Here is a 24709-nt window from a genome sequence, read left to right as displayed (position 1 = left end):
ATTTTGTCTAATAACATTTTTTCATGGATTTAGTAATGTTAGTTGTGAATACTGGAGGCGCTTACTTCACCAGGTTTTCTTAACACATATAGCGTTTTAGAAGGGCTGAAGTCCGCTGCTAGAAACAGGCGTATTGGAAGGAGGTTATAGTCAGATGGAAACAAAAGCATAAAAATGTTGAAATTCACTTCAAACCTTCTTTTTCGCTGACATCCATTGTTCCTATGTCATCTTCTTCTTTTAGCATTGCATATAGGCGTCTGCTCTGTCTGAAAAAGAAAAGCAAACAATTTATTTAATGTTTTCGAGAAAAAGAAGTCTCACCGAATTCGTTATAGTTTACGGCGAAACAACCAATGTCAGCATGTTCAGGCGCTAAAATGGAGTGCCTGTGAAGGTTAGAGTGACCTTTGTACTTTATGTCCGAATGTTTAATTTGAAACGGGAGGATATATTTTTGAATCCAACTTTGTAATAAAGGCAGGGATGTGAAAATTTTATCCCTTGGTTGGCGGTTTGGTAATATCAGGCGAAAACCACGGGAAACTCTGTTTTGTGGAAAGTGGTATGCTATGCAATTTTAGCATTATAAGTGTAATATACTTACGTTGAAACAGAACGAAAGCTTGAAAAAACAATTGCTTTTCTAAGGCCATTCTAGAATAAATATTTTTCGACTCATTTGAAACAAATTGTGGCATTGGGAGAATTGGCCTCCTCAAACTTGACCGTGATAATTGTTGGCCGACTAAAATGTTGTAAGTATGAAAAAATTGCCGACGTTTAGGTTACTTCCTAATGCGAAATTTGAGCGAAGCTCTTCGGCTGTTTTACCTTTTCTATAGATTGAGGCAAAGATTTCGAGCACGACACGTATGTATAATTACAGACAGCTTTTTTTTAATTTTTTACACGTATTCCTTCACGAAACACTGCACTAAGAGTTCTTGGCTGTCATGAAAGAACTAGAAGCATGGGGGCGCGCTGCCACTGCTGCGGAGCTGGTTACAGGGACAGCCAACGCCGACGCCGACGACGAGCTGCGCTCTAAAACTGTATATTGTAATAAATACAGCTGCACCTGAGCTCGCTCCGGCTTTTTCCAGAGGCACAGAGATCCGCATTAAAGTAATACACTATGGCAAATAAAAATGTTGTCATAAAATTAACATATAAGCAACGTTATAGTATCTAAACGCATATGAGGAAAAACAATGGGATTGTTAGACTTGTTCATATGAAAGGATGCAAAATGGGAAATTCAATACTCTTTAAAACTTACGTAATGCAAAACGGGCACATGTGCTAAGATTCTGAAATTGCTTGCAAACGGCAATTGTTATGCTTACTAAAAGGAAACAAATGAGGTAAATTGGAAGTAGGATTTACGACTTGTATCGCCTGAAACGGACATCTGTATTTGGCCCTTTTTCTGCCAATAAAAACCACTTTTTGTTTAAGGCCAACCACAATTTTTCAAAAATGAAAAATGTTAGATTCCGCCAGCTTTAAAAGGGAAACTAAGAAAACGTGCGAACTTTGAATAACTCATTTCTCTCAGACGTAGCAGAAACGAACAAAAACGTCCGAGGAAGTGTTTAAGCATTAAATCTGAATTAGTTTTTTTCTCGTTCTTGTAACTCATAACGATAAAAAATGCTTTATGACTTGATTTCTTGAAAATACTGTCTGCCCTATGGCTGACGATTATGCTGGCACAGCCAACGGGGAGAAAACAATAAAGGCTGAGCTCGGTGTCCGCAAAGACTCATGCGAACGCGAACCCGACGGGCGGCTAGCTTGCGGTTAAGGGAGTTTCGGAAGCCACGGAACGCTACAGGCATCGAAGCCGCTGTGCACGTCGCTATCGTCCTCGCGTGCAGGGGGGGGGGGGGTGCCAACAAAATGGCGGAATGAACGGCGGTCGACTTCGTGTCGCCTCGTGACGTTGCTCTCTTTTCCGTGCACGTGGAGCTCACTCTTAAAAAACAGTGCTTGCACAAGTGATGTTAGTTTTGCAAACATGAGGTTATTGAAGCCGCTTCAAAATGAGAGATACTATACTCACATTCTATCATTGGCAAGGAAATCTTGTGTAAATTCATATTTTCCATTTTCCAATTTAACTTTCTTGTTATTCACACATAGTTCCGATCGGTCTGCGGTGCTCTTGAGGACCAGCCAAATTTTGTCATCGGTGCTGAGATACTGCAAATAATGATTCGATCTTGATTAAGAAACCTGAATATGCATTTAAATATTTACTGCCAATAAATTAGTATTTCAAATAACAGCAGGTAAGATAAAATCTGTAGCAACCTCCAAGTGGGAGTTTATTTCATTTTAAACAGACGCTAGTAGACAGCCTAAAGCATACTAAAGAAACGCCAACTCTGCTCTTTTCATAAAAATTATTAACCACTTCAAGCAGAATGATTTATTTATAGGATGTACCGCTCAACGCAATGAAACTATAAAAGGTCAATACATTACTTTGATTCTCTGCGCTTGCCTTAAAACGTTACCTTCACTGTGTGTGCACAAATGGGCCGGTAATGGACTGTGAATTTTTAAGCAGCCCTCAATTCTCTCAGAAGTGTGTGACGGCTTAAAAAATAAATTGCGTTATAATGACCATAACTGATCATCAGAGCTTTTTTAGCTTTTAATTCTTTAAAGGCGAAAGCCTTACTTGGCACATGGAAAAAATCGAGTGAGTGAGATCTGTCCGCGTGATTGCGCGGGATTTAGGTGGGGCTCTGGTATATAGTCACCGATAGTTATAGTTAGTGATACATAATGATAGCAGTGATGAGAGAAAAAGAGGAAGATAGTCTTTCTCGTTCTCTCTCTGATAAGCAGAAACTCTTCTTCTCTCTCTCTCTCTAGCGAGAGTGAGGGGGAAAGATAGAGAGTCTCTTTTGAGAAATCAGGGCTGTTTCAAAGATCGCAGCTGCACGTAAGGTGACGTGCTTCTCTGAATTTTTTTTTCTGTGTGATCTCCATTGGGCTGACTTCCAAGTGCTGTTCTTGTTTTTGATATGCAGAAAAGGCACATTAGAAAATGCGTACTATCAAAATATTAGACAAACAAATCAAACACAGATTCATGCTTTACATGTAGACTTCAGGCATCTTAAATTCAAGTAGAGTAGGCCAATGTTGTGAAAAAAAGGATTATGCATAATAAAATATTTTTATTCCATAGCTCTCAAAATATGCTGTTCTAGCTCTTCTGAATGGCAGCCAAAGAAGCTTGCTAGAACAACAAAAATTAAGCGGTGGATTAGCTCAGCTAAGCGCACGTATACTTGCTGTAACAGTATGTAGCACTCTTTTAGCCAAGTGTTGATTCGTTAAGCCTTATTTTCTTGTCTTGCTACGTACTACCATATTTACCTGAGTATGAAATAATGTTCCCATCTTTTCGGATTAAGGAGGTATAGTTAAGGCCTTAAGCAGAACTTTACTAGAGGAGATGGAGACAATAAAGACGACGCCATCCGAAGCGAAGCATGGACGACTGTCAGGTTATCACGGAGAGAGACCGGCTTTCTGGGTGGCTAAATGGTCCTACGTAGTGGCAAGCGAAGTTAACTTCATTGTTTCGGCCTATAATCGAAATCCACTGAAGGTGGTACGGTTGCTGGAAAGAGGCTTGACAGCCACCTCGGCGAGACCCAAGAATGCATTAAAAATTTTCAACCTTTAATTACTTCACCAATCAATAGCACAAACACTCACACCCGTATTTTGGACACTCGATATAGTAGATGTATTATTTATAATCTATATAAAAAAAAAACCTTTGAAGTTACGGGGTCAGACGAGCCTCCTCGCATACCTTAATTCGATGTCTCAAGTATTGTAATGGTGTCTAATATATCATCAGGTTGCGCTGCAATATCCCTGGAATCCCTGTTTGGTACCCATGCCTGTGGGTTGTCAGGAAAAACAAAGTGCTGCCTTCAGCACGCAGTAGCTCCATAGTATCATGACAAATCTTGTTTCTAAGCTTTAGAGGTTCTTTTCCTTTGTAATAAAAAATGTGAATCACGCAATTTTTACAGCGGGATTTTGTGTCATGCTTCTGTTCATTCCCCGACCAACATTTTAGTTTAAGCTGGAGAAGAAAATCGAGTTCTCGATCACACCTTCGATGTATAAATGCCGCCAGAATGTTTAACCTATACTGTACAGGCCAATAAGGTGTTTGAGCTCAATATTTTGCCAGAAAACCATCTTATCAGTCGCTTGTCTATGAACATGACATACTGTATAGCCATCTGGCTAACATGATTGGTCGTTCGCCTCACATGGATTTCCCATGTGGGCTGATAGACTATCACATCGGTGCGCCCAGTGAAAGGAAAACTACTATGCGTAAAAAATGCCAAAATTAAGTGCCACAAACCAGTACTGATCTCCCTGCCCACTTAACGTTGTGTTGGAGACAGTAGATTCTTAAATTAGTCACCGTAAATTTGACTAAGTTAGTGAACGCAGGCTGCTAGCATATTCAAGAGGAAGCGCGGCGTTTGCAGTATTGGCCTCGAGATCGAGCAGAGTCGCCACCTTGCGGTTCAGCGGCGAAACCTATTCAGTGTGGATGCGTTTTCGCGTCGCGTGCCAGCCCGCAGTGATTTACGCGCGCGCATGCGGCGTGTACAGGAGTGTTTTTGTTTGTTTCGCGGTTCCTGTGAGCTTTTGCTCACCTATATGCCTCTTGCAAAATAAATATGAACATTCTATAACCCCACGCTTCATTAAAAAAATATACTTGTCCGTATCGAGCATGTCATGCTTGGATAAGGACATCGTCCATCGCGGTCTTCGGCGCTTGAGATCCTTTGACATGCAATGTCTCAAACGAAGTGGTACTGTCGTAACCACCGTGTCAAAGCAAAACAGGTCGTTGCCGTCAATAAAAGTTATAGCAAACGCTCAGAAATCGCATATTCCCGTTTCTGTTTGGAATACCGCAGTTACTAAAACATAGCCATGCCACCGCAGACTGCTTCATATAGCAGAATGCAGTTTGAACAGACCACTCTATTACTACTATGCTGTCTGTATGCACGATAGAGTTGTGTGAATACTTATTTTTTTTCTTTTTTTTTTGCTTTTAAACCTCTGTCGCGGTGTCTCAATGGTAAGGGCGCTCGACTGCTGATTTTGAGAACGGGGGACTCAATCGCAACCATTTCGAAAGGCGTTCCTCTGCTGTGGGATTTGACTGCACAATAAACAATCCCACGTGGTAAATGTGGTGTTTATAATGAAAAAAAAAACTACACCAAAACCAGCCTCTGCAATCATCCGTCATAGCCGATGCCGCTTTCATGCGTTAAACCCGGGCCAATATGCATTTCTTTTCTTTTTTTTTTTTTTTTTTGTTCTTGAAGGCTTCTGTGCATCCATAACAGTCTTAGTGAGCACAATTTACTTTAGAGAAATGCTCGAATGTTTTGGGTAACATATACCCTGCACCTAATTGTTACCCTAAATATTACATAATACACCTAGATCAATGTACTTTACTGGTAGCCTATTATAATCATTATAATCCATTTTCGCCCAAGTGCTGTCTTCCGAGCAAACTCGTCATTTCTGACAAGGGAAGTAAAACAGCTTCATGCGGGCTTAAAATATCAGTGGTTCGGGAATGAATACATTTTTATAGTCACATGATAAGATGACCTCCATTTCTTTCGGAATAGTTTTATATCCGGCATCTGTTTTGGAAGCAACCCTAATATTTTACTTCGCATAAGATTTAGTCACTGCTAAATAATTAGTGATAAAGAAATTTTCAGCCTATAAAATTGCTTTCCAGAACATGACAGTGCCCATGCGCAGTTTATAACGATTTCTTCGCAGCGAGTAATTCGTAGCTTGCACTTTAACGTTACTGAAAATTAATCGCTGAATATTGTAAATTCTGTCAAGTGTGTAAAAGTTCTCTCACGCGGTGAAATGTATTCGCATTGCAAAACAAAATAATTACACTACTAATTTACCGTTATATATTACCATTGCACACATCAGAAAGCCCTTATACTTTCCTCGGTTTAAGGAAATAATTTACAGTTAGCGGCGCATGCAGTAATACACTATCAGGCTGTATGACAGTGGCCGCAAAAACCATCTCGGCAAATTTAATCCACTCAGCGCTGTACACGTGAACAATCAGCTTTCCTGTGCGGCGAGGTTTCCTGTATAGTGTCGGCGTGATCTCATTTTTGGGGAATACTTGTGCGTGGTTGTCTGGGGCCAGAGTTGATGTGCGCTCAGTCTAAAGCAACTCGCCATGCAGTGCGCTGTTAATGCTACATTTAACCTGCTTAATCCTCGAGTTATGTACGATATATTGAACCAGGCTTTCTCGATTCAATTTAAAGTACTGCAGGTATCTGCGTGGGCTTGACACTAAATTCGAAGATCTCACTCGCATGAGACACGCGCAAACTGTTTAAAAGTCGATATGAAAAACAAAGCTATCATTAGGCAGGCCCAAGCATAGGTGTGTGAGCGCGGTACAGCGCAAGAAACGTGCGAAGTAAATCTAGAAGACTGGAGGTTGCGTGCTTTGTTTTCCTAAAATCCGCTCTTCTTCTGCAGCATTGGCAAAATCCTTGTATTTTTTCTTCAGTATTGCAGAAATACTGCAGAACTGACACGTTGTCATCGCCAACAAACCCGCCGTAAACTCGGAAGCAGACCTTCGCAGCGTGTGTTTCTGCGAGCGCCGCCGGCTGCCGATCCACACTATCGGAGTGACGGTGGCGCCACCTCTAGATCGATCTCGCGGCGAATAGCGAACATGGACATTTCGAAAGCGGCCGAGCCGTCAACCGGAACCTCGCGGATTTTGAAATGAACAATTAATGTTGAACCATGTGAATCAAATTGGCATTACATTTTTAAATAATTTTGACGGCCATGCTTTTATAGTGTACCCTATAGCCTGTTACAAACCGCATACGTTGTATCACACAGGTTGCTTTTTGCCACTTGGCTTACCCGTTTTTTTTTTGTGCACCGTTAAATGTGGTTCGCAATGGCACTAACTACGCCGTATGAAATAGGTTCCTTGCTTCCAGATAAGTCGATAATTTGCCCAGTACTGACTACCCGGTATAGGTGCTATTCATTTTGACCAAGAACAATTTCCATGCACTTTCAATGCGTTCATGAGCTGTGCGATGCCAGCGCACCTTAAAGATCCTCAGGTGGACGAAATTACTTCTTAGCCCTCCACTACTGCTCCTCTTTCTCTCTTTTCACTTTAACTCTCACCTTCCTCCCTTCCCTAATGGTGCGGTTAAGGTGTCCACAGAAACAAGTGTGACAGATACTGCGCCTTTCCCTTCCTGTGAACTAAATAATAATATTATATTAATTATTATTATATTATGTTTTCTTTAACCAAGGCCACTTCTTGTGAAACGCAAGTTAACGGTAGTTTCTCGGAAATAAAAAAAAAATTCCGAAAGTACTGCACAATCTTCACCTGAAGGAAGGAAAGAAGGAAAGAAACCCTTTATTTAGTCCTATATTAATTAGGCGATTTTTGGGACGTCTTCAGGTATGTCTGCTTGTTGCATCCACAAGTCTTCTCCGTCGACCTCGTCCACTTCTACACCCTCCCCACAAAGAAGAGGTGGGGAGCGGTAGCTGGCAGCTGACACGGCCGAGCACTAACTGGACATAGGGCTTCTTGACATTCTGTTTGGCAGGAGGTGCCAACTCGGGTCTCTCCTTTCATATAAGAGGGTGATAAAACAATTAGTCTGCCAAAAGCCTTGAATTCACGTTATCCCTAGACCACGCAGGCACGTTCATATGGCTCTGTTAAGGCGGGGCTTTATATGTTGGCTGGTAACTTAAGCTCTTGAGTCATCGCGAAGGTGTAAAATTAGCTTTGATTTAGCTTCCGCAAGCTCGGCGACAAAGACAGGTCTTTGATTCGATTGGGGAGCCGTCTTCTGAGGACGTCGCCATTTCGCTGTGCCTGTCAGAAGAGCGATTTGAGCAGAGTGACCATGGATGACGCGGTTTCTGGACTGCGGCGTAGACGTTTTGTTAGGCTTAACTCATCGGGCCCTGACGTCGTGGCGGCTGAACCGGCTGCCCAGAAAAGGGACAATGAACGACGTAAGGCTAGAAGGGCCTGGAACGCCAGAGGAGTGAGCACATCGACTGGCCAAACGGCGACGCCGGTAGGCAGAGCGGCGACAAGTCTTTGCTTCGATTCGGGAGCCGTCTTCCAAGAACATCAAATCTGAGCGCAAAATTGACCATGTGAGCCAATTTTCGGAGTGTTTCAGTGCAACGCGGATTTTCGAAGCCAACTTTACGAACAATCCGCTTGGCTATGTGTGCAATGGCTGCGAGAGACTCTGGCATAAGAAAGACTTGATGCGGGTGAGTATTGCCATTCGTGAAACTCAGTTTAGCAATGCTTGAGTGGGGCGAGGAAAAAGAGCCCGTGTAGAGCATTTGTTTTACGTGTAAAATTTTCTAATGAAGGCGAAAATCCCGCATTATAGTGTGAGTAACTGGTATCGTTACCCGCCTATGCCACCAGGTCCACCAGGTCCACCAGTGTTGAACGACGTTTCTGAACGTTTGGTTTCACCACGGATCCCCTTTGTGCAAATCAGACGACTCATGAACTGGAAAAACGGACAGTTTAGCATAAAAGGACCAGTAGTGAATTTACCAGTCGATACTGACGAGACTCTGAAGCAGGTACCGTGCAATTTAGAAGAGAATAAGGCTATAGGGGTAAATATAAAGAGACATATGTTTGCCAAGTCTATTTACTTGTCGAAGGTGCCTCAACAAGCAGGGCGTGGATGCGGCATATGACCGCTGCAAAGTGGTACTGGCAAACCCCGCCATGGTTTACTCCATAGCCCTACTCAACGTTAGATCACTCATTTGCCATATGGCAGACATTTGTGTTGACCTTCTTGTAATGAAGGCTGACGTGTTGACCTTTACAGAGCTTGGTCGTACAACGGGGTCTCAAACTCTCTTAATCCCCGGTTTCAGCCTGGTTGCTTACGCCAGTCGAATTGAGTATAACAAGAACGCCAGAGTTTGCAGATACGTTCGGGAAGGAATCGCCGCCAAACAATAGACCACTGTAGCTCTACCCAAATGGGAAGCCTGTGCAGTCCAATTGAAAGGAAGTGGAGTGCTGGTTGAAGGAGCGTACGTGTCACCTAATACTTGAGTAAAAAATATAGACGTGGTTGCCATCTACATAACCAGCCTTGGAGTTTCCGAAGAATTTAACGTCGTGGCGGGGGACTTTAACAATACACCACACAAAGTCGCCCTTCCCTTGAAAGACGTGTTCGACTTAAACATTGCCAATGGTGCTCTTATGCAAACTACGCAGTGGGCAACGACAATTGACGTGGTGTACAACAGATAATTTCATCATTCCGACTACTGTATCGGAGCCATAGAAACGGCTGCATGCTACTTCACTGATCATCGAATTGTCTTCATTCAAATAGAGAAGCAACAACATGACATGACGTCGCAAGGGGAAGAGCAAATGAGAAAATCAAGAGCTTTACACTTGCTAAGCCTTGTAATGCCTTTGATTAGCCACAATTAAACGTGGTATAGATTAACCAAAACCATAGCCACGTTATCCTGGTAGCTCCCGCTACGCATATTCTGATATATCTCAGCTAAGCCACCACTAATGTTTTAATTTTGTCGCTAGATGTCGGCAGATTTAATTGCAGTCGAGAAGGCAGTCGGGAGGAGGGTATGTGCTGCGTACCATATACTTTGTTTTTTTCTGCTTCCTGTAAGGCATTTTTTGGAAGTTAAAGTATGTAAATTATGAGAGCCCTCTGGACTTGCAGCGACGGTAACCGTGTAGGTACGGCTTCAGTGAGGCTGCGCTTCCTCAGGAAGGTGACTGTATACAATGGGACCTCGAAGGCAGCTATCACGAGTGGACATTGATAATCACTTCATCGGGACTTAGGCGGCTTTCAAAGCAAGACTAGTATACACTTATTTTCTAAATTTCTCCCGCCCCGCATCCCCTCTTCCATCCTCACTATGTCTTCTGGTATTCCTTTTGATTCCCTATGCCTACTAGCATACCGAGTTGCATAGTGCAACCATTTGACCCCTCCGAACTTCTTAACCTCATTCATGCATCTAACATGCATCCGCTCCATTCTACGCTCTCCTTCCCTTTGAATTCAATTTGTTACCCTTAGTCACCATCGGTTATTCTCTCTTCGCTCTACATGTCCTGCCCATGTCCCTTTCTTCACCTTGATTTCCAATATATTGTCATTAACTTGAGGTATTTCTGTGACCCACACTGCACACTTCCTAGTTTTTAACGTTACATCTACCATTTTTCGTTCAATGGCTATCTGGGCTGTCCTCAGACTAAGTAGACCTCTTTTTCGTTAGTCTGCCCATTTCAGTCCCGTAGGCGAGTACAACTAAGATGCAACTGTTATATAATTTCCTGTTTTGCGATACCGGTACGCTGCTAGTCATTACCTGCGAGTATTTCCCAAGTGCGATCCATCCCAATCTTATTCTACTAGTTATTTCTCTTTCATTACCCGGATGTGCGGTTACTACCTGTCCTAAGTAGACATATTCATCTACGTAGTTGTAGACATATGCATCTTCCAATGCTTCCTTACCTATTGTAAATTGCTGTGCTTTTCTGAGGCTGTTGAACATTATCTTTGTCTTCTACATAGTAATTATAGGCATTATTTTCTGTTTTTCCTGTCTGCATCACCAACCACTTTTTTTTAATTCATCTCCTGAGTTACTCAGTAAGGCAAAGTTAGCAGCGAATCACGGAGTACAGAGCTTTCTCCATCAACACTTATCCCTAACTACTCCCATTTATGTCCTTCAATACTTCCTCTAAGTAATCTGTGATTAGTACTGGGGAGACAACGTCTCCTTGCCAGCTCTTTTCTTCATGGGAGTTCTTTTTGGATTTCTTTATGCATAGCTATGGTGCTGTGCAGCCATTATAGATATCTTCCAGTACGTTCACGTACGGCTAGACGACACCTTGAATTCACAATGCCTGTATGACTGCCGAGGTTTCCATTGAGTCAAATGCTTTTTCGTAATCAAAGAAGGCAGTGTATAGGGGTTTGTTATGTTCCGAGAATTATATCTCGCTGGTGGATAGTATGAATATGATCGATAGTAGAGTATCCCTTCCGAACACCTGTTTAGTCATGTGTTTGACTGAAGCCTAAAATTTCACTTTTTCTATCAGTGCTTACCTTTTGAATACTTTCTAATACCTAATTACTTAGTAAACGCGCGGTAAAATAATATTCGGGACAGTTGAACAGCTCAGATTGATTACAAACGGGGGTGGAGATCTTATTCCACAACCTGCCCAGGTAAATACTTGCAAAGATAAACGAAGAGAAACAAAAAGAAACTCGCTGCTGTTCGTGTATCTCCTGAAGAGATGAGGTACTGGTTTAAAAAGTTTCTATAGTTTCTTGGGGTAGTAACATACTTTACGCTGCGGGATAAAGATTACCAGTCTGCATTATTGGCGCAGAAGCATGTTCTAGTGTCTGCAGGTGTTGATTCTTTGTTTGCATGGTTTCGCGCAGTAATTGTAGTTGCTTCTCGCTTCCTTATCGGCCTCTATTAGTAAATATGGCGCATATCCTCCGGGTTCATTAGTCATCGTCGGCTGCCTCACGCTCTCACTTAATATAGGGGCACGCTTGCACAAATAAATGGTAATACTATTTTAGGTATAACAATAAGCGGCTATTAATTATGTGAAAACCGCTGCGGAATGGAGTCACCTGCGATGAGGTTTCGCTCGCCTGTCCATAGCAGGCGTTCACAACTTTGATTTCACAGTAAAAGTTGTTTACCTTAATCCCTATTTTTATCTCTAAAGCAGTCATACTCTCACCACCACCGATAAAGAATGTTGTCCAATATTGCGTATGCCGTCACTCTGATCGCCTGAGATGTCTCGTTCGGTCGCAACCACGTGACGCCACTTATATACAGATCCTGCAGCATCCCGTACTTTCGCGCTATAATAGGTTTAAAACAGATAACCCCGCAATTTTTTATCTATTGTTGTCATTCTGTATGCAGTTACCTGACTTGACACTCGTGGTCATGCACGTTTTTTTTTACTAATTTAACAGGCCACCATCATCAACTGATCATGCGAAAGTACTTCAAATATTTGCTAATAAAGTTTTAATTAATACTTTATAATTTTTAACGAGTGACCTTATTTGCTCTGCTCCTCGCGTGCAGGGCATTTTCAGGGTACTTTCTCTAATAATTTTCACTCTGCTTGTGAGACAATACCTAGAATATTGTCACGTGGTGGTTGCAATGCCTTTGGCAACAAATGAAAAGTCATCTTCGCAGGAATCATCTTCTTATTGGGATGACTTGCTCCCGCAAAAGAACTAAACAATCTGCTGTGGTGATAGCAACAATCGTGCTCAGCTGTCGTAGAGATACGAATGCCTGTTTCACTCGTCAGCGCTCTATTTAACATCAACGTAGAAAACCGCGAACAGCCACTAACATAATCGGGAACATTGTAGAGATGCAAGCGCATGGCATGGAAACTGAGATGCATTTCGAATCATCTGCCTCAACAAAGGGAATGATAAGGCCGGTCTCGCGACAAGCAAGTACAACAAAGAATACAGAGGTGATCCGCGCGCTAGATTCACAATGATAAGACCGCATGTCGGCGAATATCGAAAAAGAGTAAATAAAAATTTGAATTGTTCGCGGCAAGATTGATGACTGCACTAAATCAAATTTGTTTTCTGTATAAATAAATGTCACACAGAGAGCTTCGTCAATCTGTGCACATTTTTCTACACACTGATTGATGTGAATGAGATTTTTTCTAGATTACACCTTCACAAAACCAATTGGTACTTACGGTTGATTACGTTTATTGCTGCTATGATATTATTAGCGACAACTAGGAGTAGGTTTTCTTGTCAATAAGTATAAAGCGGGTAATATAGATGAATTTTATAGTATTAATGAGAGGGTGGCAGTCATCGTAATTAGGATTAATACGCGGTATAAACTGAAGATTGTACAGGCCTATGCACCTACATGTAGTTATGATGACCATGCAGTTGAAAGCTTCTACAACTGGCTCCGCTGGACAGGCCGCCATTGGAAACTGACCCTGGCAACGTTTAACGCTAGAACCCTAGCTAGTAAAGCTAGTTTAGCAGTGCTGTTAGAGGAACTAGAGGGTATGAAATGGGATGTCACAGGGCTTAGTGAGGTTAGGAGGCTGAATGAGGCATATACTGTACTGAAGGATGGGGATGTACTGTGTTATCGAGGTTAACCAGAGAGGCGACAACTAGGAGTAGGTTTCCTTGTCAATAAGTATATAGCGGGAAATATAGATTAATTCTATAGTATTAACGAGAGGGTGGCAGGCATCGTAATTAGGCTTAACAAGCGGTATAAACTGAAGGTTGTACAGGCATATGCACCTACATGTAGTTATGATGACCAAGCAGTTGAAAGCTTCTACGAAGATGTAGAATCGGCAATGCAAAAAGTAAAGACGCAGTATACTGTACTAATGAGTGACTTCAATGCCAAGGTAGTGAAAAAGCAGGAAGGAGACCACGCAGTAGGTTACTATGGCATTGGTTCTAGGAACAGCAGGGGGGAGTTACTAGTTGAGTTTGCAGAGCGCAATAACTTAAGAATCATGAATACCTTCTTAAGCAAACGGAAGAACCGGAAATGGACATGGAAAAGTCCTAACGGGGAGACTAAAAATGAAATCGATTTCATAATGTGTTCAACCCCCGCCATTATGCAAGACGTAGAGGTAATCGGGAAAGTGCGATGCAGTGACCACAGAATGGTGAGGTCCCGAATTAGCCTAAATCTGAAGAAGGAACGCAACAGATTAGTAAGAAAGAAACCCATCAACGAATAACCGGTGAGGGGGAGGGCAGAAGAGTTCATGATCTCGCTACAGATTAGATATTTAGCTCTAACCGAGGATGGCGACATTACCCTAGAAGCAATGAACAATAATTTCAGAGATATCATTACTGAGTGCGCGGTAGTAGTAGGCGGTAGGATAGTTAGAGAGGATGCCGGTAAGCTGTCTAAGCAGGCGAAAGATTTGATTAAGAAACGCCAGAGTATGAAAGCTTCCAATCCAACAGACCAGATCGAATTGGCGGAGATATCACAGCATATCAATAAGCGCAAGGTGGCCGATATAAGGAAGTATAACATGGAGAAAATTGAGCATGCTGTAAAGAACAGGGTAAGCCTTAAAGCGGTAAAGAAGAAATTGGGCATTGGCGAAAACCAGATGTATGCGATTAGGGACACGGCGGGCAACGTCATCACGAATATGGACAAGATAGTCAATGTAGCCGAGGAGGTTTATACAGATCTCTACCGTAGCCAAAGTAGTCAGGACCGTAATGAGATTGGCGGTAGGGAAAAACAGTCAGACGTTCCACCAGTGACGAAGGACGAGGTCAAGAAAGCATAAGAAACTATAAAAAGGGGGAAATCAGCTGGAGAGGATCAGATAACTACAGGGGGGCTATCGTGCTAGAAAAACTGGCCACCCTGTATACGCAGTGAATGGTGTCATCGACGGTACCGGAACCATGGAAGAATGCAAACATTATCCTCACTCATAAGAAAGGGGGCCCTAAAGACCTTAAAAATTACAGACCAATCAGCTTACTGTCTGTTACGTATAAGGTATTTACTAAGGTAATCGCTAATAGAATCAGGAGAACCTTAGACTGCAATCAAGCAAAGGATCAAGCAGGTTTTCAAAAACGGTACTCTCCGGTGTCGACATAATACACTTTTTTATTGATCGCATTCGGATGAGTACATCAAACTTTGATACATAATGTTATTTTCATCGAAAGTCATTATATTTTCTCGTGTATCAGCAAGCAAATATCATTCGATGGAAAAGGCATTAAATTTGCCATGCGGAAAGGCTGAGTGATAACTATGTTTTCAGTGTTTTCTGCTTGTCATTGCTCCTTCCATGAACATGTCTTGTTTAAACTTGGTCGCCTCCGCTAGCCGGGAAGATACAATACGCATTAAATGTGTGAAACGCTTAGCCATACGGTCTTTAGCGTGCATTGACATCGCACAGTACATGGTTGCATTTTAGCGTTTCGCCACCACCTAATTAAAGCGGGCGGCGCGGTCGACTTTGGTCCCAATAACTCGATCCTCCTCAGTAGCCTGAGCCACAGCGGCGGGTTACTGAACAGATATTTGCCAATATGCGTTTTGAAACTTGCCATGCAATTACTTTGAAGACCAGAGCCAGTGTTGGGCTCTAGAGCTTGTAATAAAGTGCGCTGTAATCCTGCAGTTGGGCGCGAGGGTGATACAAATGGAATGAACATGATACTACAATAATAAAATAGGATATAAAATTTAAATCTAATATGCTCTTGGCTAACCTGTGATGCAGCTTTTCAGATATTGCCTCTGCTGATATTTCCCTCCCCAATGAAAGTATCTACCCTTTCTGCCTTTTTGACGACGGAATACGTGAAATGCATGCTATACAGGCAGTGGTAAAGCGCAAGCATGAACAATCTGAACTCTTGCTACAGGAGCCCAATATGCGCTATTTTTATGATGCTGAGAAGGCTGGTTTGCAAGCTCGCTGGCTTTTCCTGCGGTCGCACCGGTACGAAACCGCTCGCAGTTTCGACGACGCTGCCTAGTTTCTGTAGCAATATATTGCATGTAAACGAAGCAAGCGTGTACCATTAAGCAAAGAAAGAACATTGGTTCATAGGTCAAGGAATGAACGAATTAACGTGGCGTTGTAATGAAAGCGGGGCACTGAAAATGAGCTCCACTTCATACGCAACCTTGACGCTCGCCTGCAACAGACACTTGGATATGGAAGCGATGTAGTTCCAGACGGCCGTGATATCGAACACATGTCCACTATTATGAAGTGCGATCCCCTTGCGCACACTGTCACCGCGGAAGTGCTCGCGAAGCGCGCACGACAGATCGCACGCGCGCACGCGCGCACCACGACCACGCTTACCGCATGAGGCCCGCCTCGGGTTCTGACGGCCGCCGCTACGCGGCTCTCAGGGGCGCCCCTATAGGCGCTGCGCATGGCGCATATATGGCATTAGACTACCACGGCCACTCGATGGAAGCGTACTAGTGCGCTTCCATCGAGCGGCCGTGGGACTACATTTTGGTAGTGGTCCCAGGTAATGAGCAGCGTGGGTATATTCATCTATAGGAAAATATATGATGGAGTAATGAAAGTAACGCAAAAGCTTTCCATTAACAGGGAGGAAACTATAGAAACAAATTATACGGATATACGTTGGCCCGAAAGAAAACCAAGCAATTCATCACATATTCAATGTGGGTTAGGGGTATTTCTATGACCAAGAGGAAACAGACGAGGGAAGGCGTGTAAGGCCGAGAAGGTATATCTGATGGTCCCTTTAGCGCAACTAGTGAATTCTAAAGGGAGGTAATCACATCATAAGGCCACTCTGAAATGAGATGACTGTAGGTTAGAACGGCACTTTTCCAATGTGCCGAGAATCTGCCAAATGATAAGCGTAATGGGAGGTCATTGGGAGACGTTTTGGTTCAAGAGTAAATCTGAGTGGCTTGGTGATCAAGGTGGTCGTTATACGAGTTGCGGTAGCGTTAGCTGCGTATAAAATAAGTTTTTCTTATAGATTGCTCAAAGTGTTAAAGTGCACAAGAGGTTCTACACGTTCATCTGAAAGGCAACTAATTTAATATGTTATTTAAATGCTGTAACTCAAAAACTGAGCAATAAACACAGTAAAATAATTAATTGCTTCCGCGGTACTTTCCTTCCGATTTATTTTCTCATAGGATTTACTCACTTGTATTGAAATGAAATGTCAATGCAAGCTTTATACTTCATTACACGTTGTTAACTCTCAATTGGAGTTGTTTTTCCATGTTGACCATTGTAATATTTACTTGCTTTTTCGTTAGGATGCCTGCAGCTACGCTGAGCACTCAAAAATATGGGCGGAATGAAGGAAAGCGGCATGCCCTTTAAACAACTTCCATGCCAGTATATATTTGCGCACTGATTCGATTCTAACATCTGAAGCCACGCGCTTCATTGTTAGCACTTTGCAAAAACGCGGTAGGTAATATGTGAGAACAGCTACGATATAAGAATAGTACCTTCAGCGCCCGTTAGACTAGAGCAATTGTGTTCAGCAGCTGAAAGGGGCAGAGATGCTAACGTCTGAAGCCGCGTGTTGCATTGTTAGAACTTTGCAAAGGCACGGTAGGTTTGATATGAGAACAGCTACGATATGAGAATAGTAGTTTCAGCACTCGTCAGGCTGAAGCAATTGTGCGCAGCGGTTGAAAGGAAAATAGACGCGAAAAGGACAAAAGGTTGCGGTGTCGCGCGCACCATAAACCGGTCGACAACTGCGCATAGGCATTGTATTACACAGAATTCGCCTCTTTTGTGGTGTTCGTTACATCGGGCAGACTGGTCACTGCTTGAACAAGCGTTTCAAAGAGCACCGAAATAATCTGGCAAACCGCATTGACTAGTCTTATTTTGTCACTGGCTGTTAGAGTGGTAAGTGATGAAGAAAAATAAAACATGCACGAGAATGCTAATCCAGGCACAGGTATTATATGCCCACTAAGACGGACCACGTGGTAATTAGCAGAAGCATATTCTATGGTGACAGAGCAACGCGGCTGCGTTAGGAAATCTTCCATAGTTTTATCTGACAAGAAGCTCGTGTTTCTTGGTGGTTTCGGAGCTTCGCGTGCACTTTCCTATGTTTTCCTTGTGGTCACGTGTCATGCCTTTGCTCCTTAATATTTCTCAGGTTTATCAATAAAGCTTTAGTTTTGATTTCAATGCTCGTCTGCGTCTGCCTTTGTTCTGGTCCCTAGTCTTTTCTGCGCTGCTTTTCTAATAACGCACCTATACCAAATCGCCCAACTGATTGTTCTACCTAGCGGAAAAAAGCATATGTACGTGACTTCTGCAAACAACTATATGCAACCTGTGATGCGAAACCACACGTTGACAGTTCATTTCGTCAGGGAACAGCTGTTCAAGCTCCTGGCTTCGCCCTTCACTATATTCCGTCTCACAAACTATTCACAGGCCTACGAAAAACTAAGGGCGAACTGGGCCAACCAGGGTGGCATGCACAATGTGGTTCTGTCTCTTCCACATCTTGCACCACGGTCGGCAGACACGCAGGAACACCGTCATGTAATGCAGTCCATCCTGGTTAGCCTAGTTCTCTCTCACTTTGTTTTAATTCTTCAAACAGCGCAATTGAGTAAAAAGTGCATAAACTAAACGGCGAAGAACTGCGACAAGATGGCAATAGAATTTCTCGTACCTCAAGAATAAGGCCAAATCAGTAACGTAGTTACGAAAGAAAGAGAAAAACCACATTTGTCTCTGTGCTCAAGCAACTAAAGTACCGTGTACATTGTATCGAGTGCAAGCGTAAGCGACGTTGCGGTACCATCAGAGCAGACAAGAGTTCTTACAGAGTGAGCGCGTGATATCTCTGGACAGGGGAACAGCCGTAGGAGACAGTGGAGTCGCGATCATAGCCTAAACATTATCATGTACTATGCTGTTTTGTTGCTGTCAGTTGTCACACTGCCATCAAAAGAAAAAAAAAACGATATCTCCTCTAGAACTAATGTTTGCCATCAAGTTGAAAATCTCAATGATGTACCTTTTCAGCAAGTATTTTTGTAAAAAAAAAAAAAAAAAAGAAGTTGCTCATTGCCAGTAATCCATTAAGCGAAAAGTGAAGTGAAATTACAGGAAAGGTACTGTTTAAAAGAAATAATTAATTAACAGTATAACAGGAACGGATAGCTGAAAACAAGTAATCAATAATTCCCGAATGGTTAAGGACAAATATGGCACCTCTTTGGGATATGCAGTTCGCGTCCTGGAGGCGCTGATGCGTTAATGTCTGCTCCTGTTGTTAGCTGTCGTTTTTATAAGGCTAACATTACGCGCTTTTAGCCGATCACCAGCGAACAGATACTTGCAGAATATAAGGCAAGTTGCTGCAACATGACATATACAGCTATGCTTGTATGCTTTTGGAAAAAGAAAAAAAAAGAATCAGAGGAAGTTGCGAGCTTGAATGCGAATGATCGAGCTTTAGATGGCTGGTCATTGAGAGCAAAGGTGACAAATAAATTAGGCTGGATGCAATAACCACCAGGCCACCATAGTGATGACGTAGTCATTAGTGCATTGACCTCATATATAAAGTGTTTGGAGGCATGGGAGATGCTGAGTGGCAGACATTGTGCTTGGAAATAGCAGATGTGGCTTCTTGCATTTTCACCGGCGCTCGCTCACGATGGGCTCTTAAGCTTTGATACAATTAACCCAAACCCAAAAGTAAGAAAATATAGAAAAGGAAATGGTGTGTGAATGTGGCACGCGGTTGTTGGCCTAATATTCTTTAGTATCATGTGTGAGGCTAAAAGCAAGTTAAAATTTCATTTGCTCATATTTGGTTCGCATATGCATTACAAACAAAAAACAAAGAAATAATGAAATGTACTGTTCCACATTTTTATCTGACATTTTTTAGTGGATGCCAGTAGTTTAATAACCTGGTGGACGCTCACCATTCTCCTCTCCAAGGTTTCAAATACATTCAAATATAAAGCCTGTTGCTGTTTGCGGGAGAATCTGCACCTTGCAAAGTTTAAAATCGTTGTTTTATTGTTTAGTGTACAATTTCGTGTTACAAAACATTGAGTGTAAGAGTTTATAGAACAAGTGCTTTTTTTATTCATTGAAGTTTATTAGTTTTTAGCCCTTACACAAAACGTCGTTTCGACCCATAGATGATACAGCTAGCGAATGGGTTAAAATATTTAACAGGTCAATAATAGTGGCAGGTGCTTTTTTTATACTGCAAAAACAAAGGTCGTTTGAGGTATTGGCGTGTTACCAAGCTAGGTTAGAATACTAGGCGGTCCAGTAAATCTATCAGAGTAGATATTTTAAGTACATCAACAGAAATAAAGTCTATCCCAGAATTCAGTTAGGTGTAATTATATGTTTTAAAGATGCCGAAAAATTGTGTTTCTTTTTTAACATCTTTCTACTGTTCATTCGATATATGTGCGCCCTTATATTTTTGCAGTTTCTTGCCATAAGTGCTGCAACAAGGTGGCAAATTAACCAGGTTTTTGGTGGAAGACGTAGTTTGCTTCCATGGTAGTGTAAACAATGTTGGAGCCAGATGTTTGTTGCGCCTTGTTATAAAATCTATTGCATCAGACTTCAGCTTATGTGTAATTGAGACAGGCAACTGCGAAGTGGCTGAAAAAGTGGTGTACTGGTATGAGTACTATTTGAATAAGTTTGTATATGAACAGTACACTTCTGAAGGCGGAAAACTGGATCTGTGTATGTATATATTTTTTTTTCACGTCTCTTCATATCAAAATTACGCACAGAAAGGTGCGCTGCACATTATGGTGAGCACGCTTTGTCGTATCAATGGGGTGCCTAAATCAATTGGTTTAGGTTAAGAGTTCGGGTTAAATGACGGCACATAGCACTATACCAAAGAAGGAAGAACATATATTCTTACATTCATCAGTTCATTGAGGGTCTCAGTGTACTTGCTGTTCGGGTCTTCTTCGAACACATCAGAGGTAGCGAACACGCTGTAAAGGAGAAAAGGAAGTGCAGAACGCAGCATTTTTGTTCTCGGCACTTTCTTAAACCAGCTATACTCGCGCTTCTTATATATGGCTTGAAAAAGTTGGCAGAAGCCGAGATAAACTGATAATAGAAAATAAAAAGCAAAAGAAGCGTATTCATGACTGGAGAGTGCAGAGATGTGGAAGATGCAACATGCAGAGGGGGTAGGAAGGTGTACGAAGGCGAGCGGAATGCGCGGCGCATTTTTATTGAAAGATAAAATTCAGGAAACATTGTCAGGAGGTTATTGCGCAATGCTCATGGAAAGAAAAGCGGTTAGATTGTCCACTAGTCATTGAAGACTATATATAAAGGAACAGGTAATGAGGGTGTGCTGAATATACAGGTAAAAATACGCTAGATCAAAACAAAGGAGTGAAGGCGCACGGGAGAGGAGAATGAGATATGACATGGACTTCTTATTAGCTGTAAAATGAGAATATCCTGGGAAATATTTTAATATTAGAAATAGAAAAACAGCACGAACATGAGGTGGAGAACGGAAATCAGGAAGTCAGAGGTGGAAAATTGGACCTAAATAAATGCTTGTTAATAAATGGTTGTTATTGGAACACTCTGTCCTTTCTGAGCTTCATTTTGGCTCTTTAATATGTAGTGCTGCTTTGCCGTAATTCAGAATGAATTTACAATCAGCTGTTGCCTATTGAAAATGATCAGTTTTTAGAAAGGTCGCAACTTTTCATGACGTTAGTCTAGCAAACCACCGGTAGAAGTTATATGATTACGGAATATTGCTTTGGCGGCGACAATAATGAAGTGAAGTAGGTATGAGCATGGCACAATAATTCTGCCTGATGTAATGTAAGTTTACACAGGAAAGGCGCAGATTTCTATAAAACTAGTTTCGCTGATAGAGAAAATTCTCATGTCGAATACCACTGATGAGAGGACTAATACTTTGGCACGCAAAAACTTATTCTAAATTAGGAACAACTATCGGGTGAGCCGAAAGAACTAACTAGGTATGTTTATCATAATGTTCTATAACGTGCAGCATTAAGGTGTTTGTAATAGCTGATAATTGTTCAGGAGAAAGTAACGTGACAGAAACACAGAACCAACAAACATCACTTGAAGTGGGAATGGCGGATAAAACTGGCACTATGAAGGCATGCCTATTCAGGACGTCGTCCTTGACGTATCAAATTCAATCACCACCGCTCTAAAGAGGGGAAACTTTCATATGACTTCCTAATTTCGTCATGAGAAAACCTCATCAATTGCCCACCAAGAGGGCTGGTAAATGATAAAAGATAAGCTATTTCATACATTTGAAACAATCTTTCGCGAAACTGAATTCAAAGCTTGCCAGTTTTACCATAATGTCTCTCTGTAAGCCGTCGAAAATATTGGTCGGTTACAAGTAATGGTATTCTCTGAAGCGCTAACTTGAAAGTGTGAAAATAGTAAACTACGGCATATTTGTGTCGGAATTAAATTTTAGCCCAACCGTAAAGTTTAGACCAAGCACTTCCCCTCCCTCACTCTGAAGAGCCGAAATTACAGGAAAAGTGGAGGGGTGCGCTTTCCCGCAACGGAACCAAAATTCAAAATGGCGAAGACAATTTTCTTTTCAGCCAGAAAAACAATGAACGCAGTGCATATAAATTAAAGTTTTATTTTACAACATTTCCTCTCAGCCCACAGCTTACGGACTATGTTTCTGGTTGGTTTATTTTTATTTTTTTTTTTGCGCCAGCTCCTTTGGCCGCTCGCATCAAATGTCTGTCAGCCTCGGCTGAAGAGGCGCAGTTGAAGACCCTTAAGCATTTAATAAAGTTTACTCACTCAAACACTCTTGTGGCGGTCATCCGACTCCAGCCGTCAACCTTTGCACATGTGCACATCTGGGAAGTCAGTGCCGTTCTGGTGACATGTTTGTTTGTGATGTTTTTGAGAGCTTGGACTGGATAGGGCTGGCAGTGTTGCCTGAGTGAGGTGCGTGCTAAGGGTAGGGAGCAGGGACTTGCTGCGCTCTAAAATAAAGGGGGGGGGGGGGGGGGGGCGCTTTCCCAAACGGTGCGGAAATGTGAAATTAGCTGTAAAGTTTCTCTAACTTTATAACTAACTTCACAACGCACTTTCACATGGCGGTTGCACGGGTGGAGGCTCAGAATTGTACGGTATATTGTGACCAAAGATGACGCTTCTTGCTGCATCATATTTTCTAAAGTTACACCCATGGTAGGTTTCCCAAAGAGCGTGCTCAGGCAAATTCTCCTCGTGTATTTAGCAAGAACAAACTGCTATCACTAAACGAAAGGAGGGTGAAGCGCTGAGCTAAATACGACTAGGCTGGGAGTTGGTGAAAGATTATTGAAGAATTATGTGCAATATGTGTGCGGTAAGACAAAGCTGTGAGGATTTAAATAGTAAATGTTTATCTTCGTGCGTCACCGAGATAAATAAATCAATTCCATGGTGGGGCGCGTCAGTTTTTTATTCACCAAGTTAAAACTTTCTTCATCAAAGTATGTCAGAGTGTAGCGAATAGAACTATTTCAGTAGAAGATAGACTAGAACCCTACCATGGTTCGGTTAGCAAGGAAATATTCAGAAAAAATTACAGACCATTTACCAATATACAGTAAACGTTAAATGAAAATGACAAAATTTACATTTTGTGATCCAGTATGTCGGAAACGAGTATTTGAAGGAACAGAGATCTTGCTGATTTACTGATAAAGTCTCTTGTCAGCAAAAAAAAAAAAAAAAATGTTGGAGGGACACTTAAGGTGCACCTCTAAGGATATGATGATACAGATCTCCTGATTCGTTATGCGGATTTCAATGTGGGCCCACTTTCAAACTTCATGATTCACTAATCCCTTATTTTGTGCCCCTATTATCTTAAACATAGTCATTGGCACGTAGTCGTGAGCATCCACATTGTGCGAAAGACCACCGAACATTGACATTATGGGCACTTTTATCAAAGCCGTACGAATTGCCAAGTTCGCTTTGGGATATATGGTGTATTCCTGTGATAAAAATGGTCTCAGTTTAGCCTCGTATTTCAAAGACGCTACCAGAGTTGATAGCTTCTACCGCCTCGGCCATATATTTTTCTCATGACGTCACACAACCCGGTAACAAATCAGTGCGATGTCACCTACCAAATACTGCATGCCAGAGGCATGTGCTTAAAAACTCCGGCTCCGGATCTTTAGAGAACGCAGCGTTTAACGCTGTCATGTTGCAAAAAGATTATGAGCGCACTGGTCTGTTTCCGTGGATAAATGCGAAAACATTACGCTTGTTGCTACTGATGACACTAAATCACGTTACCACTCTTTGTCGCGTGACTGCGGTGTGACGTCGTCATCCTTTGCAAGTCATTCTAAATCAATTGACGCTACTTTGTTACTTTTTGCCGTCTGACGTCATCAATGTTTCCATATCACCCTGAATCACGTGACACTTCTTTGTCAGCCATATTTGCAAGTCGTACTAAATCAGGTGATACGTTTTTATCTAGAATCACATGACACTTCATATCTTGACAGTCATGATGTGACATTATTAGTATGAAGTTACATTAAACGCAAAGGATGGTATGCAAACCAATTTACATCTTTATTTTTGGGGCTCATGACATGCCATGACATCACAAGATGAGATTTGATTACACGGCTTTTTATAATGTCACAAGACTAAGCATTGCTCTATATGGCAGCTTTACAATACTAACGATGATATATTACTGATTGTAAGACGTCACGTGACCATTTGCGAGCATGACTACCGGCGGCAAATTCTGCAGACACTTCCGGCGACAGCTTAGCCTTCTCGTGACCCGTGTAAGGCTTTATCAGCTACCGACGTGTCGAACTTTCGAAGTTGGCG

General features: G+C 42.1%; 1 protein-coding gene across 1 annotated transcript in view; it reads right to left on the bottom strand.

The window, feature by feature from the left end:
- The window catches only part of LOC146208927 (uncharacterized), a 261822-nt gene extending 240977 nt beyond the window's left edge, over positions 1-20845 (bottom strand). The window contains exons 1-3 of the mRNA XM_084579534.1: positions 20730-20845; positions 2069-2208; positions 196-269 (exon numbers count right to left, since the gene is read on the bottom strand). Coding sequence (XP_084435660.1) covers positions 196-269; positions 2069-2208; positions 20730-20840 — 325 coding nt within the window. The 5' untranslated portion in view covers positions 20841-20845. The remainder of the gene's footprint in view (positions 1-195; positions 270-2068; positions 2209-20729) is intronic.
- Between the last annotated feature and the right edge of the window lie 3864 nt (positions 20846-24709).

Source organism: Amblyomma maculatum, chromosome 1 (genome assembly GCF_055883805.1).
Source record: "Amblyomma maculatum isolate TAMU_Amacu chromosome 1, ASM5588380v1, whole genome shotgun sequence".
Classification (NCBI taxonomy): domain Eukaryota; kingdom Metazoa; phylum Arthropoda; class Arachnida; order Ixodida; family Ixodidae; genus Amblyomma; species Amblyomma maculatum.
Note: the sequence above shows the minus strand (reverse complement) of the source record. Positions and strands in the feature narration are given on the sequence as shown.